The 19,234-nt window shown below is 42.4% G+C and overlaps 1 protein-coding gene across 2 annotated transcripts in view; it reads right to left on the bottom strand.

The window, feature by feature from the left end:
• xrcc1 (X-ray repair complementing defective repair in Chinese hamster cells 1) overlaps positions 1 to 19,234 on the bottom strand; it is an 80,414-nt gene that overhangs the window by 29,420 nt on the left and 31,760 nt on the right. Inside the window, exons 11-12 of one of the 2 annotated variants that reach the window (XM_061881872.1) lie at positions 4,772 to 4,853; positions 4,587 to 4,713 (exon numbers count right to left, since the gene is read on the bottom strand). In XM_061881872.1, coding sequence (XP_061737856.1) covers positions 4,587 to 4,713; positions 4,772 to 4,853 — 209 coding nt within the window. The remainder of the gene's footprint in view (positions 1 to 4,586; positions 4,714 to 4,771; positions 4,854 to 19,234) is intronic. The other variant, XM_061881873.1, reaches the window with a different exon arrangement.

Here is a 19,234-nt window from a genome sequence, read left to right as displayed (position 1 = left end):
ACAGCCAACACTTTTTACTAATTTTCCCCTTAAAAGGAGCGATTTGCTCTGCTTTAGGGAAATGCTGATTTGGCACGTTTCGGTACACAAAAAGTAAATAGGGCTTGCAAACTGCTATTTACAAACAATTTCCTGCCTAGAAAAGCCATGTCCTTTCTTGAGTCTAAAGCAGGCATGGCCCTGGTTTTTCAGTAGGCAATCTACTTATGAAAGGACCAAATGCGGCTGCTAGACTTTTGACAAGAACAAGAAAGTTTGATCATATTACGCCTGTACTGGCTCACATGCACTGGCTTTCTGTGCACTTAAGATGTGACTTTAAGGTTTTACTACTTACGTATAAAATACTACACGGTCTAGCTCCAGCCTATCTTGCCGATTGTATTGTACCATATGTCCCGGCAAGAAATCTGCGTTCAAAAGACTCCGGCTTATTAGTGATTCCTAGAGCCCAAAAAAAGTCTGCGGGCTATAGAGCGTTTTCCGTTCGGGCTCCAGTACTCTGGAATGCCCTCCCGGTAACAGTTCGAGATGCTACCACAGTAGAAGCATTTAAGTCTCACCTTAAAACTCATCTGTATACTCTAGCCTTTAAATAGACCTCCTTTTTAGACCAGTTGATCTGCCGCTTCTTTTCTTTCTCCTATGTCCCCCCCTCCCTTGTGGAGGGGGTCCGGTCCGATGACCATGGATGAAGTACTGGCTGTCCAGAGTCGAGACCCAGGATGGACCGCTCGTCGGGACCCAGGATGGACCACTCGCCTGCATCGGTTGGGGACATCTCTACGCTGCTGATCCGCCTCCGCTTGAGATGGTCTCCTGTGGACGGGACTCTTGCTGCTGTCTTGGATCCGCTTGAACTGAACTCTCGCGGCTGTGTTGGAGCCACTATGGATTGAACTTTCACAGTATCATGTTAGACCCTCTCGACATCCATTGCTTTCGGTCCCCTAGAGGGGGGGGGTTGCCCACATCTGAGGTCCTCTCCAAGGTTTCTCATAGTCAGCATTGTCACTGGCGTCCCACTGGGTGTGAATTCTCCCTGCCCACTGGGTGTGAGTTTTCCTTGCCCTTTTGTGGGTTCTTCCGAGGATGTTGTAGTCGTAATGATTTGTGCAGTCCTTTGAGACATTTGTGATTTGGGGCTATATAAATAAACATTGATTGATTGATTGAAGTTGAAGTGATCTACCTTATTATATACATAAATATACAAAACCCCCAAACCAGTGAAGTTGGTACGTTGTGTGAATCGTAAATAAAAAATGGGATGGCGTGGCAAAGTTGGTAGAGTGGCTGTGCCAGCAATCTGAGGGTTACTGGTTCAATCCCCACCTTTTACCATCCTAGTCACGTCCGTTGTGTCCTTGGGCAAGACACTTCACTCTTGCTCCTGATGGGTCCTGGTGAGCGCCTTGCATGGCAGCTCCAGCCATTAGTGTGTGAATAGGCAAATGTGCAAATACTGTCAAAGCGCTTTGGGCTCCTTAAAAAGGGGTAGAAAAGCGCTATACAAGTACAACCCATTTACCATTAATACAATGATTTGGGAATCCTTTTCAACTTATATTCAATTGATTGCACAGCAAAGACAAGATACTTGACTTTCGAGCTGGAAACCTTTGTTTTTCTTGGCAAATATTAGCTCATTTGGTATTTGATGCCTGCAAAATGTTTCAAAAAAGCTGGCACAAGTGGCAAAAAAGATTGCGAAAGTTGAGAAATGCTCATCAAACACTAATTTTGAACATCCCACAGGTGAACAGGCTAATTGGGAACAGGTGGGTGCCATGATTGGGTATAAAAGCAGCTTTCATGAAATGCTTAGTCATTCACAATCAAGGATGGGGCGAGGGTCACCACTTTGTGAACAAATGCGTGAGCAAATTATCCAACAGTTTAAGAAGAACATTTCTCAACGAGCTATTGCAAGGAATTTCGGGATTCCACCATCTACGGCCCTTAATATCATCAAAAGGTTCAGTGAATCTGGAGAAATCACTGAACGTAAGCGGCAAGGCCGAAAACCAACATTAAGTGCCCGTGACATTGGATCCCTCAGACGGTACTACATCAAAAACCGACATCAATGTGTAAAGGATATCACCACATGGGCTCGGGCCCACCTCAGAAAACCACTTTTAGTAACTACAGTTTGTTGCTACATCTGTAAGTCCAAGTTAAAACTACTATGCAAAGCGAAAGCCATTTATCAACAACACCCAGAAACGCCGCCGGCTTCGCTGGGCCCGAGCTCATCTAAGATGGACTGATGCAAAGTGGAAAAGTGTTCTGTGGTCTGACGAGTCCACATTTTAAATTGTTTTTGGAAACTGTGGACGTTGTGTCCTCTGGACCAAAGAGGAAAAGAACCCTCCGGACTGTTACAAGCGCAAAGTTCAAAAGCCAGCATCTGTGATGGTATGGGGGTGTATTATTGCCCAAGGGATGGGTATCTTACACATCTGGGAAGGCACCAATAATGCTGAAAGGTACATACAGGTTTTGGTGCAACATATGTTGCCATCCAAGCAATGCCTTTTTCATAGACGCCCCCCTGCTTACAAAATATTGTCATTTCACCTGCAATTGTTGACTGCTAATTGGGCGGTTTTAACTCTGCTAATATTTGGCATCAATCCAAGCAGCTGTGTGCGCGTCAACGTGTCTACATGCTATGTATCAACATGTACGCAACAGGGGAGCTGGTTAACTCATGAGAGTAGCTTATGTGTGTTTAAGAGAATGGCAACATGTTGTCCAAGTGACGTCAGTGAGTGAGTGGGCGAGTAAAGACAGAGGAAGGTAGCGCATGCACCGCGCAGTACAATGATGAAAAGGTCTGGTCGTGTCCTGCAAAACTAACAATAAAGCAAACAGATTGTCAAAAATTGGCAGTCTCGTCATTCTGACCTGAAATTGGCGCTTAGCAAACTCATTGCCGAGTAAAATGAACAATGTTAAACCCGATAAAACAGCAGGGAAAATTACAAGGACTATACTCCCAGAGATGAGTGCCATGTACACAGCTTGCTGCTTAAAGCGAGTACGCAACATCCTAAAGGACAGATACCACCCAGCACATGGCCTCTTCAACCTGCTACCCTCTGGAAGGAGGTACAGATCGATTGGCGCCAGGACCACCAGAATGTCTCACAGTCTGTATCCCCAGGCTGTGAGACTTCTAAATGAACAGCATGCCCCTTTAATGCCCCCGACCATCTTATTACCTCTCTCTTCACCACTTCAATAATTGTGCTCTGGACATTGCATTGCTGCAGCATCAACACCCATCAGACATCTATTTTGGTTTCATCTGACCACATGACATTCTCCCAATCCTCTGCTGTATCATCCATGTGCTCTCTGGCAAACTTCAGACGGGCCTGGACATGCACTGGCTTAAGCAGGGGGACACGTCTAGCACTGCAGAATTTTATTCCCTGTCGGCATAGTGTGTTACTGATGGTAACCTTTGTTACTTTGGTCCCAGCTCTCTGCTGGTCATTCACCAGGTCCCCCCGCGTGGTTGTGGGATTTTTGCTCACCGTTCTCATGATCATTTTGACCCCACGGGATGAGATCTTGCGTGGAGCCCCAGATCGAGGGAAATTACCGGTGGTCTTGTACGTCTCCTATTTTCTGATAATTGCTCCCACATTTGATTTTTTCACACCAAGCTGCTTGCCTATTGTAGATTCACTCTTCCCAGGCTGGTGCAGGTCTACAATTCTTTTCCTGGTGTCCTTCGACAGCTCTTTGGTCTTGGCCATAGTGGAGTTTGGAGTCCGACTGTTTGAGGCTGTGGACAGGTGTCTTTTATACAGATAACGAGTTCAAACAGGTTCCATTAATACAGGTGACGAGTGGAGGACAGACGAGCTTCTTAAAGAAGAAAATACAGGTCTGTGAGAGCCAGATATCTTCCTTGTTTGAAGTGAATAAATACTTATTTTCCACCCTAATTTACAAATAAGTTCTTTAAAATTCCTACAATGCAAATTCCTGGATTTCTTTTCACATTCTGTCTCTCGCAGTTGAAGTGTACCTATGATGAAAATTACAGACCTCTGTCATCATTTTAAGTGGGAGAACTTGCACAATCGGTGGCTGACTAAATACTTTTTTGCCCCACTGTATGAACTATTCGGTTTAAGAACTTTGTTCAAGAACCGATTCAGTTTGAAAACCGAGGTTCCACTGTATCTGACACGAGATGGCTGAGGTCAAAGGTCAGAGCGGTGGTGGGGTTTTTTTTAATCCCCTCACCACTTAATCCGTCACAGATTCTTTCGATTTACGTAATTTGCATATTTTATATTTATTATATTATATAAGCCTGTTTACATAAGGTTTTTCTGTTTTTTGAACGATGCCGAAGACCAAAACTTGAGGTGGAAGACGAACAAAACATTCAGCTCTATTTTGGCAATTTATGTGACTTCGAAGAAAGTTTGCCTCGGCAGCTGCGTGCCTGCTAATTAACAGTAAAGGCAAAAAGGCACGGCTGAGGCTAAAACGTGGAAATAATTAGCAATTAAATAACTAATTGCAAATGAGAGCAATTGATTTCCTTTGCCACCAACCTGGCTCATCATCCAGGTCTGTGGAGGCGGCATACTCGTCTACCTTCTTCTCTTCTGCCTCCTTTTTGGGGGCGACCGGCCTCTGTGGCTTGGGCGGCGTCTGCAAAGCAAGGCAACGTGAGGGCGCCTGAAAGAGCAAAGGGATTTCCTCATTAAAACGGGAGAAAAAAAAAAGAACACCTTACCTTGGTGCCCAATTCGTCCTCGCTCTGGTCGTCCACCTCCATTTCACTCTCTGAACTCGACTCTGTGTCATCCATTAAATACCTGCAGGAGACACAAACACAAAAAGGGGAAGAAAAAAAAAAGGTGACAGGATGATTAAAAGTGCTGCACAAAATACTTATATTTCACTCGCCATGCATGGGGTGCGCTTGTATTTTGGTAGGGCGACCATCCATCATCCCATCAAAGTTGAAAAATGCTACCATGGCTGGTACAATGTAGGACTACTTCCGTGGACGACGCCATTGCTGCCATGGCCCGTGTTTAACACACTGCACTGAGAGGCATGAGTGCTGCCGGCACTGGGTAGTTGTGGTTCATTGAGGAGTAGATAATATTATCATATGAAGTTGGATCATATTACGCCTGCACTGGCTCACCTGCACTGGCTTCCTGTGCACTAAAGATGTGACTTTAAGGTTTTACTACTTACGTATAAAATACTTAATGGTCTAGCTCAGGGGCGCTCACACTTTTTCTGCAGGCGAGCTACATTTCAATTGACCAAGTCGAGGAGATCTACCTCATTCCTATTTATAATTTATATTTATTTATTTATGAAAGAGACATTTTTGTTAACAAGTTAATGGTGTTTAATGATAATACAAGCATGTTTAACACACACAGATTCCTTTCTTTCATGAAGACAAGAATATAAGTTGGTGTATTTGATTCTGATGACTTGCATTGATTGGAATTAGACAGTGGTGCTGATAACGTCCGCATTTTCAAATGGAGGAAAAAAAAAGTCCTCCTTTCTGTCCAATACCACATGAAAGTGGTTGGATTTGGCATCTCATTTGTCCAACTTGCATACTCGTTTTTAAACACTTTGTTATGAGAGTAGCATATGTGTGTGGCCCTTTAATGTCTGGCAGCAGATGAGTGATGTCAGTGAGAGTGCGGGTGGGCAAGCAAGTGAGAAAGCGGTCGCTGAGGGCGGGGGAGAAATACATTGGCATCAAACTCCGTAGCTTGCTAGCTTGTGCGCGCTAGCTTTCTGAGACTCTTATTTTGTTAGCACAGGCAGGATGAAACAGGTCTTTTATGGTGAAGAAAGGAACTGTGCAGTCGGTCTTTAGAGTTTTGACAGTAGGTACGGAGTCTCTAGAAATAAAATGTGTTTCTCTGCGTCCGCCCTGTTAGTGATTTTTTTCTTAAATATGAGCTTGCAGCAGCCAGCGTCATCTCACAAGATCCTCGGGTGCCGAGAATGTCAAACAACTGACGAAAGTGAAGTCTTGGTATGATTGATGATTGCTCATTTTTATGTCTATTTTTTAATGCCTGGCTTGAGATCGACTGACACACCCTCCGAGATCGACCAGTCGATCGCGATCGACGTAATGGGCACCCCTGGTCTAGCTCCATCCTATCTTGCTGATTGTATTGTACCATAAGTCCCGGCAAGAAGTCTGCGTTCTAAGAACTCCGGCTTATAAGTGATTCCCAGAGCCCCAAAAAAAGTCTGCGGGCTGTAGAGCGTTTTTCTATTCGGGCTCCAGTACTCTGGAATGCCCGACCGCTAATAGTTAGAGATGCCACCTCAGTAGACGCATTTAAGTCTCCCATCTTAAAAATGGTATACTCTAGCCCAGTGGTCCCCAACCACCGGGCCGCGGCCCGGTACCAATCGTACCGGGCCGCAGAAGAATTTTTTATTAAAAAATAAATAAAATTAAAAAAAAAAAAAACTTTTTTTTAATTAAATCAACATAAAAATCACAATATACACTTACAATTAGTGCACCAACCACAAACACCTCCCTTTTTCATGACAAAAACGTCCCTTTTTCATGACAAAGGAACCCCCCCCCCGCCGCCGCGCGGGACAAATTATTAAGCGTTGACCGGTCCGCGGATACAAAAAGGTTGGGGACCTCTGCTCTAGCCTTTAAATAAACCCCTTTTTAGACCAGTTGATCTGCCGTCTCTTTTCTTTTCTGCTCTGCCCCCCTATCCTGCATGGAGAGGTTATCAATCAATCAATCTATGTTTATTTATATAGCCCCAAATCACAAATGTCTCAAAGGACTGCACAAATCATTACGACTACAACATCCTCGGAAGAACCCACAAAAGGGCAAGGAAAACTCACACCCAGTGGGCAGGGAGAATTCACATCCAGTGGGACGCCAGTGACAATGCTGACTATGAGAAACCTTGGAGAGGACCTCAGATGTGGGCAACCCCCCCTCTAGGGGACCGAAAGCAATGGATGTCGAGCGGGTCTAACATGAAGTGTGAAAGTTTAATCCATAGTGGCTCCAACACATCCGCGAGAGTTCAGTTCATCAGGTGACCAAAGTTCAATGTGGGTACCTGGGGTGGACCACTCTGTTGTGCATCAGTTGATGATGTCTCTGTGCTACTGACTTGTCTCCATTCAAGATGATCCCCTGCTGGCCCCGTCATGGACTGGACTCTCACATTATTAACGATTTCCACTCGACATCCAATGGACCTGTCATCCAGGTCGGTCCCCTCCAAGGTTTCTTATTAGTGAAGTGAATTATATTTATATAGCGCTTTTCTCAAGTGACTCAAAGCGCTTTACATTGTGAAACCCAATATCTAAGTTACATTAAAACCAGTGTGGGTGGCACTGGGAGCAGGTGGGTAAAGTGTCTTGCCCATGGACACAACGGCAGTGACTAGGATGGTGCAAGCGGGGATCGAACCAGCAACGCTCATGTTGCTGGCACGGCTGTTCTACCAACCGAGCTATACCGCCCATTGGATTGAGTTTATTCCCTGCCCTGATGTGGGACCTGAGCCGAGGATGTCGTCGTGGCTTGCGCAGCCCTTTGAGACACTTGTGAGTAACGGCTATATGAATAAACTTTGATTGATGAAGATCGGCGTGCACAAAATAACCCTGTTGAGCTCCATGTTCATCAGGATGTTTCCAATGTTGTTGGTAATGACACCAAAACATTAAAAATTGATGTACAGTGCATCCGGAGAGTATTTACACCAATTGACTTTTTTTTTTTACATTTTCTTTACCAAAATGGAACAGATTCTTTTTTTGTCTTCAAAATTCTACAAACAATACCCCAAATTGACAATGATTTTTTTCTAAATGTGTTGAAAATAAAACTCTAAGAAATCAAATGTACTAGATATCGGTATTCACAGCCTTCTTAACATTGTTGTAATACTTGTAAGAAAATCTTATTGTTCTGAATATAATGGTGACATTTTAGTAATCTCTCGTCTAAAACCGCAATTGTAGTCCAACTGGCTGTACTGGGTTTTTTCAGAGATAAGACACTTTCGTGGCCTATGCTATGCATTTTTAGAGCCCCCCGCCACCTCAGTGAATAGGACAAAGACTGCTGGGATGTTGATTGATCACTACATTATGTTTTCGGTCAAATGTTACTCTCTAAATAGGTTTCTTTAAAGATTGATGTTAACCTTTTTGCTGGTATCACAAATTAGATAGGATGTGTTTTGCTCATTCCCCCTTCTCCCTCCCAGGATGGCACGTTTTTGCTCAGGCCCCTCTCCTTCTTCCTCTCTCCTTTTTGAAAGCATTTAGATTTCTTGCTGTTCTCCTTTTTGTAGCGAAAACCCTTTTTTCTTTGTATTCTGATGTTGTCTTGAGTACTCAAATAAATACTTAAAATGACTGTTGAATATTAAAAATTATATATTACAGATCACGTGATTTACGTTTTGAAATATATTTTTACTAGGAATATTTTCCAATCAAAATGTTGCACTGTCAATCCCGATCACGTGTATTCATGTATTTATGGTGAGTACTATTGACATTGTAGCAATTTTTAAACTTGTTCATTATTCTCTTTAAATACAAACAATTGTTTGATCAAAACAAAGTCAATAGTACACAATGATGAGACAAAAGTAAAAACCTAAGTACAGTTCTTTTAAAAACTGTGTTTTTTTCTCAAAGTGCTCCTGTGACCAAGAAATTATTATCTGGGTTTGTAAACAACAAAAACTAAACAATGTTGCGAAAATAGGAATATTAATCTAATCCCACCCACACCTCCTCTGAGCTGCTGTGACGTACATTACCGTAATTACCCGCATATCACTCAAAAGCACAGATTCCAACCATTTAAATACTAACGATAGTTCAAAATTTACGGTAACTGTTAAGCAAAACTGCGCGTCACAATGGCGGCTACCAGTTTCGAAGTTAAAAGTGAGAAAAACTCATTTGGAAATATCTGAGTAGTTTAATGGCACGGGTTAAATTTGACCAAGAGCTGCTTTAAACTAAAAACTTAATTCTTCTGTTGTCTCAAGCTATCTTAATGGCTATCTTTGCGATAAGCGTGTCTCTCACTCATTTTACTCAATGTGTAACATGTTTATCCTTGTCCTTCAGTGATAATGTTACTTAATGATACTTAAAGGGGGAACTGCACTTTTTGGGGAATTTTGATGATCGTTTACAATCATTATGAGAGACAAGAAGACAAAAGGTTTTAGGGTACTTAACTTAGGTTCTGGAACCAAGCTGTAGCAACATTGTTATTATAAGAGCGAACACTGAGGAACTCTTTTTCCAGAGTAGTAACACATTGGCATGCTTTGGTATTAGCCGTAGAACAGGGGTAGGGAACCTATGGCTCGCGAGCCAGATGTGGCTCTTTTGATGACTGCATCTGGCTCTTCGATAAATCTTAGCTGACATTGCTTAACATGATAATTATGAATAACTCCGCTGGTAATCACAGTGCTAAAAATAACATTCAAAATAGAAAACATTCTCATGCATTTTAGTCCATCCATCCATTTTCTACCGCATTTGTTCAAGAAGTCGCAGTAATTAATGATTAATCATTTATTATATGTTAGCTTCAGAATAACAATGTTATTAAAAAGAATACGAGACTTATTATACTGTTGGTCTTACTTTAAAATGCACTACTAATGCAATACTAATGTATTATAACAGATATGGTTTTAAATGTATGTATGCATATTTTTGCCATTTTAAAGAAAAACATATCGTTGCTCTGTGACATCATGGTGACCACACCCCCAACGCCACAGGTGTCTTGCAGTCTCAGCACTGTACAGTATATTGTTAAAATATTGTATATTATTGTACTGTATATTCTAAATGCATTACATTGAATTATTAATAATATGTCTTCAAGGCTCCTCTGACGTATGCAGTATTGTGTCATTTCCAGCTTCTGTATTTAGAGCGCGCAGCATAGACATAGATATATATGGAAGACCAGATACGTGAGAACTGTAGCTGCCTGCTAAGTGATAACATAAATAAATGATGAAATAAATAAACTTGCCCTACTTGGCGAGCAGACATCCGTGGTTTAATTGTATTGCCTTCTCAAACCACATAATGTTCAAGACAGTTTGGCTCTAGTCGCCATAAACTTGCAGCTCAAAGACGCGTGTCGTCTATCTCATTCTTATCTACTAATAAAATGTTTTATCTACTATTCATACTCACTAAAGCGTCTCATGTGTGAAGGAGATAATATGCTAAAACTTATTCCGAGTGTCTGTGTGAGTCTTAATAACTTACAATGGCATTCTTTTTGTAATATTTCAGTTTCACACATTCCTCAGTAAATTCACCAAAACGTCACCGGGGAGTTATTGGTTATCTGTTAAGCTGATTGGAGAGCTATTTTCCGCAGCTAGTGGGTCCGTGACGATGACTTCTGTTTTGTTTGAACAGCTGTTTTACTGTCATCTAACAGACACTGTGTGGAAACAATTAAGGTACGTTGATAAACATTTACAGAATATTTCTGTGTGATTAACTGATGTTAGAACGTATATATCTGCGGCTTATAGTAGTCCAGTGTGACTAATTTACGGGAAAACTTTTTTTTTTTTTTATTTAGTGGGTGCGCTCTAGAGTCTGGAAAATATAGTAAGCAGTTACTAACAGGCAATAAAAAAAGTAGATTAATAATAGTTATAGAGAAGATAACGTAACCATGTCTTGATGTTGAGCGGCCCTGTGTACACGAAAAGGAAAGGCGACTGCATCCATATACAGTACCTGTAGTGTCAATTTAAAGGGGAACATTATCACCAGACCTATTTAAGCGTCAATATACTGTATACCTTAATGGTGCAGAAAAAAGACCATATATTTTTTTAGCCGATTTCCAAACTCTAAATGGGTGAATTTTGGCGAATTGAACACCTTTCTGTTTATCGCTCTTTTTGCGATGACGTCAGAACGTGACGTCTCCGAGGTAATACAGGCACCATTTTCATTTTCAACACATTGCAAGCACCACGTCTCAGCTCTGTTATTTTCCGTTTTTTCGACTATTTTTTGGAACCTTGGAGACATCATGCCTCGCCGGTGTGTTGTCGGAGGGTGTAACAACATTAACAGGGAGGGATTCAAGTTGCACCACTGGCCCAAAGATGCGAAAGTGTCTGCCGCCAGACCCTCATTGAATGTGCCAGTGTCTCCACATTTTACCGGGGATGACGGACATGACACAGAGATGTATGGATAACCTGCAGATGCATTTGCAACGATAAAGTCAACGAAATCACAAAGGTGAGTTTTGTTGATGTTGACTGTCAGCTAATCGATGCTAGCATGCTATGCTAATCGATGCTAACATGCTATTTACCGGCGGTGCTAAAGCAGACATGGCACAGAGATTTATGGATAACCTGCAGATGCATTTGCAACTATATTACGTTTCCTTCCACCCACATTTAATGCGAAAAAAACACTTACCAATCGAAGGATTTAAGTTGCTCCAGTGTCACGAGATGCGAAAGTCCTGATCGTTTGGTCCGCACCTTTTACCGGCGATGCTAACGCAGCTATTCGGCCATGCTATGGCTATGAATAGCATCAGTAGCTATTCGCTCAATAGCTTCAGTTTCTTCTTTAATACTTTCATACTCCAACCATCCGTTTCAATACATGCGTAATCTGTTGAATCGCTTAAGCCGCTGAAATCAGAGTCTGAATCCGAGCTAATGTCGCTATATCTTGCTGTGCTATTCGCCATTGTTTGTTTACATTGGCAGCACTGTATGACGTCACAGGAAAATGAACAGTGGCTTCGAGAGAGCGAAAATAAGGCACGTTAAAGCTTTTTTAGGGATATTCCGGGAACGGTAAAATTTTTAAAAAAACTTCAAAAAATACAACAAGCCACTGGGAAGTGATTTTTATTGTTTTTAGCCCTTTTGAAATTGTGATAATCTTCCCCTTTAAGGCTAGTACCGGTATGTAATCGATAATAGAGACATTAGATCAATATTTTTACTCTCACAAAACTTTTTGTGGTTTTTGTTAATGTTAACAAAATCATGGAAAACACCCTTGACACAGGAGGACTTTGGGAGCAAAAAGCTAGTGGATTTAAAAAAAGTAGTAGATAGTAGTTTTTACTTTTGTTTCGTTTTTGTTTACTCTTGACTTCGTTTTGAGCAAAATAAAAATAAAAAACTAGCTTAAATACTGTGTCAATATTGTTACACAGTCAATCACACTCATCATTAATACATTAAAACAGGGTTGTCCAATGTCCGCAGCTAATTTTTTAACGGGCCATGGTACATTCCAAAAATACTAATAAAAAAAAGTTGACTAAAAGAGCAAATGGGTAAATTGTAACAAGAAAAATTTGCGATGTTGACCCTTATTACACTGAAGATGCCAAGCAGGCTGTTTTTTTCCTTTAAAACTGTCATGTCTCAAAAAGGTTTTTAAATCAAAATCAATGTTGTTATAAATTATTGACCTATTCAAAGCTCCAATTATTTCACCAGAAAAAGTCCACTTTTAAAAAAAATTGTGGAAAATATTTCAAATTTTTGCATCTTTGTCTTATAAAAAAGAGGGGAAAAAAACTAAAAATCTAATAAAATTAAAAAAACTTATAATCGACGGATAGATTTGAAGTTGAAGACGTTGAAAGTAAAAAAAAAAAAAAGACTTATTTCTAACACTTGTATGAATTCCCAAGGTTTTTTGTGGGATTTTTTTTTTAACAGTCATTCTCAATAAATAAAATAAAATTAATGTTATAAATTATTGACCTATTTAAGGCTCATATTACTTCACATTAAATATTCCACTTTGAAATATTTGGAGGAGAAAATATTGCATATTGTGTGTTTGCCATAAAAAACAAAAGGGCATAAAACCAAACAAAACAAAAAAAAAACATTAAAAATATACAAAAAGTTATAATCGGCGCATAGATCTGAAGTTGATTTAGAGATTCAAGCGTCGAACAAAAAAAATAATAAATACAATACATGAATTATGTTTTACATTTTTATGACAGAGATGGAACAAAACCTGAGGGGAGCCGTAAAGGTTAAAAAAATTGATAAATGTATTATATGGGCTGCGATGAGGTGGCGACTTGTCCAGGGTGTGCACCGCCTTCTGCCCGATTGTAGCTGAGATAGGCACCAGCGCCCCCCGCAACCCCAAAGGGAATAAGCGGTAATGGCCCCAATCACCGGTAATAAAACATTTACAGTTCACACGTGATTGTACCGGCCAATATCAGTCATGGATGATAGGCATCGGATGGCAACATATCTAATGGGGAGGTTAACTTTGTTTACACTTGTATGGCAAGTACAGTATGTATGAAAACCTTATTTCTAAACATTGCCTCGACAGTATATTCCCGAAATAGATGAACTCAATGTCCATTGACCCAACAGGCAGTGGACCTGGTTGCCTGGATTTCGAACTACCTCACCGACAGGCCACAGTACGTCAGACTGAAGGACATCACATCTGACACTGTGATCAGCAGCACCGGAGCACCGCAGGGAACGGTGCTGGCCCCTCTTCTCTTCACCCTGTACACCGCTGACTTCTGCTACAACTCATAGCTGTGTCACATCCAGAAGTACGCGGATGACACTGCCATCGTCGGGTGCATCAGGGACGGCAGAGAGGAGGAGTTTCGGAATCTGGTGAGGGACTTTGTTGTCTGGTGCCACACAAACCTCTTGCAGCTCAATCCATCAAAGACCAAGGAGCTGGTCATTGACTTTGGGAGATCGAGTCCACGGTCACAACCTATTGTGATCGAGGGAGTTGAGGTACAGACCGTGGACTCATTCAAGTACCTCGGGGTTTGGGTGGACAATAAGCTGGACTGGACTGTTAACACGGACCACCAGTACAAGAAAGGACAGAGCAGGCTGTACTTCCTCAGGAGACTGCACTCCTTCAACATTTGTAAAAAACTCCTGTGGATGTACTATCAGTCTGTGGTTGCCAGTGTTCTGTTCTACATGGTAGTGTGCTGGGGGGAAGTACATCTAAGAAGGACAGCTCCAGACTTGAGAAACTGATCAGGCGGGCCGGTTCTACAATCGGGATGAAACTGGACTCACTGGTGACGGTGGCAGAGAAGAGGACTGTTGACAAACTAGTGAGCATCCTGGATGATGCCAGTCACCCTCTGCATAGCGTTATCAGTAGCCAGAGGAGCCTGTTCAGTGCTAGACTGCTTCATCCCAAGTGCAGGACTAATAGACTCAAAAATTCCTTTGTCCCACACGCCATTAGACTGTACAACTCCTCACTGGGGCTGGGGGCGGGGGGTACCAGGATGACAGGGGATGCAAAACAATAACAGTGCAATACGTTTTCATAACATGGTCACTACTGCCTACTTTGTCTTGTTATATTCTTATTTTACTGTTATATTTTTATTCCCATTGTCGCTTTTTTTTTATTCTTATTGTAATATTTCTCTATTTTGTTTCCACTTAAACCCCCATTATTTACTTTTTACTTTAATTTGAATTGATCTCAACTCTGTACACTGCTGCTGGAATTTTAATTTTCCTGAAGGAACTCTCCTGAAGGAATCAATTAAGTACCATCCATCTATCTATTACTTTCTCAGGTGAAAATTAAACAGAGAAACACGTACATAAATAAAGCCATACACTGACTGATTATGATTAGTGTACTTTGTTAAAATTAGCAGAGCGGTAGCGGGCAGAAAAAAAATCGAGCCGGATAGAGGCTGTGAACAAATGTCAACATTCCAAAATATACTTGAGGAATCATGACGATTAATGCCGTCATTCCATTGCTTGTTTACCACTTTTTCTTCAAGCTTGTTAAACCTAATACGATGAAGCTTTTATCTCTTGGAAGGGATTCAGTCCAATTGAAGCCAAACATGTTTAAATTGCATCCCAAACACGGTCTTGGGTCTCAAGAGGTTAAACCAAGGCTCTTGCTTAAAAAAAAAAAAAGATGAATAAGAAATGATTTCAGGACATGGTGTGGATTCTGTGACTGGAATAGCTTTAGAGGGTTCAGGTAATAGTGTACGTCCATCCATCCATCCATTTTCTACCGCTTATTCCCTTTCGGGGTCGCGGGGGGCGCTGGGGCCTATCTCAGCTACAATCGGGCGGAAGGCAGGGTACACCCTGGACAAGTCGCCACCTCATCGCAGGGCCAACACAGATAGACAGACAACATTCACACTCACATTCACACACTAGGGCCAATTTAGTGTTGCCAATCAACCTATCCCCAGGTACAGTCTTTGGAAGTGGGAGGAAGCCGGAGTACCCGGAGGGAACCCACGCATTCACGGGGAGAACATGCAAACTCCACACAGAAAGATCCCAAGCCTGGATTTGAACCCAGGACTGCAGGAACTTCGTATTGTGAGGCAGACACACTAACCCCTCTCCCACCGTGAAGATGAATAAGAAATGATTTCAGGACATGGTGTGGATTCTGTGACTGGAATAGCTTTAGAGGGTTCAGGTAATAGTGTACGTGCAACAGCATAATGACTGTCCAGCTGAACCACCCAGACGGTCACCCCGGACATGTGCGATTGTAACAGCAATTAGTAAATGTCAATAATCGATTTTTTATTCATAGGGTTGCACGGTATACGGGTACTATTAAAGAACCCCGGTACTAATCAATTAAAAAGGTACTATGCTGCCTCTGAAAATATATATATTTTTTTTCAACGCACATGACGTGCAACGCACACGCACGGAGTACTTATGAGCAGAAACAGTGTGTTGGTAAAAAAAGGAAGAATGGACTCATTTTGGCTTAACAAACTAACGATAAAGGCTTAGTTATAACACTGAAGCGCCGCTCAGCAAGAGGTGCTTTAAAACATGCTAGCTAGCTAAAACTAATTTAAAAAAAAAAAAAAAAAAAAAGGACATGAAGGGGCCTCCAAGAACATCACAGGACTTACTCAAAGGGCCTCTCCATCCGAGAAGAGGAAGTACGCCGGCAGTTCTTGAAGCTGAACACGTGGAAGGCCCCCCTCCACCCTGAGACACTGCGCGGATCATCTAGCTCCTGTCTTCACTGACATTTTTAACACCTCTCTGGAGCTATGCTGCGTGCCGTCCTGCCTTAAGACCTCCACCATCGTCCCTGTCCCCAAGAAAGCACGGATCACAGGACTGAATGACTACAGGCTGGTGGCGCTGACGTCAGTGGTCATGAAGTCCTGCCCCACCTCAAGGACATCACCGCCCTCCTTCTGGACCCACTGCAGCTCGCAAACAGGTCTGTGGATGATGTAGTGAACCTGGACCTAAACTTCATCCTGGAGCATCTGGACTCCCCATGAACCTAGGCCAGGATCCTGTTTGTGGACTTCACCTCTGCCTTCAACACCATCGACTCCCTCTACAGTTGGATCAATGACTTCCTGACAGACCAAAGACAGCACGTACGGCTGGGGAAGATTGTCTTGAACAGTCGAACCATGAACACTGGTACTCCTCAGAGCTGTGTACTTTCCCCCTGGCTCTTCTCCCTGTATACAAACTGCTGCACTTCCAGTCATCAGTCTGTAAAGCTGCTCAAGTTTGCGGAAGACAATACCCTCATCGGGCTCATCTCGGATGGCGACGAGTCCGCCTACAGGAGGGAGTTGGACCGGCTGGCGTCCTGGTGCAGCCTCAACTACCTGGAGTTGGATGCCCAGAAAACAGTGGAGATGATCATGGACTTCAGGAAAGTCACAGCAGCACTATCCACCCTCAACCTGATTGACTCTCCCACCCCCGTCTCCATTGTGGTCTCCTTCCATTTCTTGGGCACCACCATCACCCAGGACCTCAAGTGGGAATCGACCATCCGTTCCCTCATCAAGAAGGCCCAGCAGGGGATGTACGTCCTGCGGCATCTGAGGAAACGTAAGGTGCCGACCTAGATGCTGGTGCATCATCGAGTCCATCCTCACCTCCTCCATCACCGTGTGGTTCCCCGGCTCCACAGTCCGGGACAAGCATCGACTGCAGCGCATCGAAGGTTTTTGGCTGCAAGCTCCCATCCCTCCAGGACCAGGAGGCGTGTGGATCAGATCGCAGCTGACTCTTCTCACCCTGGACACAAACTATCCTCCCCTCTCCCCTCAGGCAGGAGACTACGGCCCATCCAGACCCACACCTGAACATTTTTTTTCCCCTCGGCCATCAGGCTCATGAACAATAACAAGATCTGATGGCTCAGTTACAGCTCATTTTAGTACCTATTCTGTGTAATATGTTTTATCTTGCACGACTGCACCAAGAAAAACTCCTAGTTTGTGAACCCGTTCTAAAACAATGGCAATAAAACTATTCTGATTCTGATTTTCTGAACATAAAAACGTATAAACGACAGATAGATCTGAAGTTGAGCTAGGGATTTATGTCTTGAAAGTCAAAAAATATATATAAATATGTGACTTATTTTTAACATTTTGAGTGAGATTTTTTGTAAAAACTACAATAAAAAATAATTAACTGAAATCAATGGTATGAATTCTTGACTTATTTAAGGCTCCATTTACTTCATATCAAATATTCCACTTTGAAGAACTTGGAAGATTTTTTGCCTGAAAAAACAAAGGTGCTTTAACGAAAAGGGCATAAATTCAAAATATGTATAATTTAATACTGACAGACATGAAGTTGATCGACAGATATGTGTTTTATAAGAAATTAATATATGACAAATTTTTAACACATTTATCAAAATGGCCCCCGTAAGTTTTGTTTTTTCCAGTGCGCAGCACTTAGTGGAAAATGTTTGGACACCCCTGCTGTCGGGAAAAGACGTTCCAAAGTTACAGTTCCATTTTTACATGTACATGGCTTAACAGGGCTTACAAGACACTGCACCGTCTGGTGCCCCCTCCCCCTGGGTATCAGCCACCAAAACACCTCGGCGACAAAGCTTCCTAGCTCACATTCGGGCACTCGTCCCCATCAAAGTAAGTGTCGGTGGTAATTAAGCATAGCAGATGCGGTCGGTAAATAAAGGAAACCTCATCAAAGCGGCACACTCGACGCGGCACACAATTGCGGCAACAAGAGGGGGTGGGGTTGGGTAAGAGGGCAGCCGTGGCTGAGGGGTCTTCGTTGCAATGTGAGGTCAGTGAGAAGGGGACGTACTGGGAGGGGAATAGAAAAGATTACGCATCATTCCCAATTAATTAGTGCAGTGCGAAAAGAACATTTTGCACGAATGAGTTTGATGGTCTCAAACCAGGAAGTGCATCACGTGACATTTTTTCCATTCACTGGCGAGGTTTATCTGGCAGATGGCCATTCATGTTAATCTGCAGGGTAACTACGACTGCGATCCCTCAATGCCGAGGGCCACTGTTGACTTCTTCAATGTCATGACTCCAAGAATCATCTCGAAGAAATGCTGAGCAGTACGCCTCATTGGACCTTGATTCTATTGATTCCCTTTTAAGAGGAAGAATATTACACAAAAACTAAACCAGAGGTGCCCAAAATACGGCCCGCCAGCGTCTTCTGTTTGGCCCGCTAAACGTTTCAAGTTTATTAAAGAGTCAGGGTCCGCAGGATACCTCTAGTTTAATTTTAAATATCTGACAGTATAATTGCCGTCATTTGGGGACAAATATGAGGACAGCAAGCCAATGACCATGAATTGAACTTCAAAATATACACAGCACATCATTTACTTATATGACCCAACCGATCCTACTCATGGCACAGAAAAAAACTGCAATCAACATTAAAAGTAAACACACATGGTCACACTTAAAGGCCTATACTGAAACCCACTACTACTGACCACGCAGTCTGATAGTTTATATATCAATGATGAAATATTAACATTGCAACACATGCCAATACGGCCGGTTTAGTTTACTAAATTGCGATTTTAAATTTCCCGCAAAGTATCCTGTTGAAAACGTCGCGGAATGATGACGCGTGCGCGTGACGTCACCGATATAAGCCCGATATAAGCTGTAAGTAGTCTGCTTTAATTGCATAATTACACAGTATTCTGGACACCTGTGTTGCTGAATACTTTGCAATTTGTTCAACTAATAATGGAGAAGTCAAAGAGAAGATGTAGGTGGGAAGCGGTGTATTGCAGCTGCCTTTAGCGACACAAACACAGGCGGTGTTTCCTT

Source organism: Nerophis ophidion, linkage group LG21 (assembly GCF_033978795.1).
Source record: "Nerophis ophidion isolate RoL-2023_Sa linkage group LG21, RoL_Noph_v1.0, whole genome shotgun sequence".
NCBI classification, from domain to species: domain Eukaryota; kingdom Metazoa; phylum Chordata; class Actinopteri; order Syngnathiformes; family Syngnathidae; genus Nerophis; species Nerophis ophidion.
This window is presented reverse-complemented; position numbering and strand designations above follow the sequence as displayed.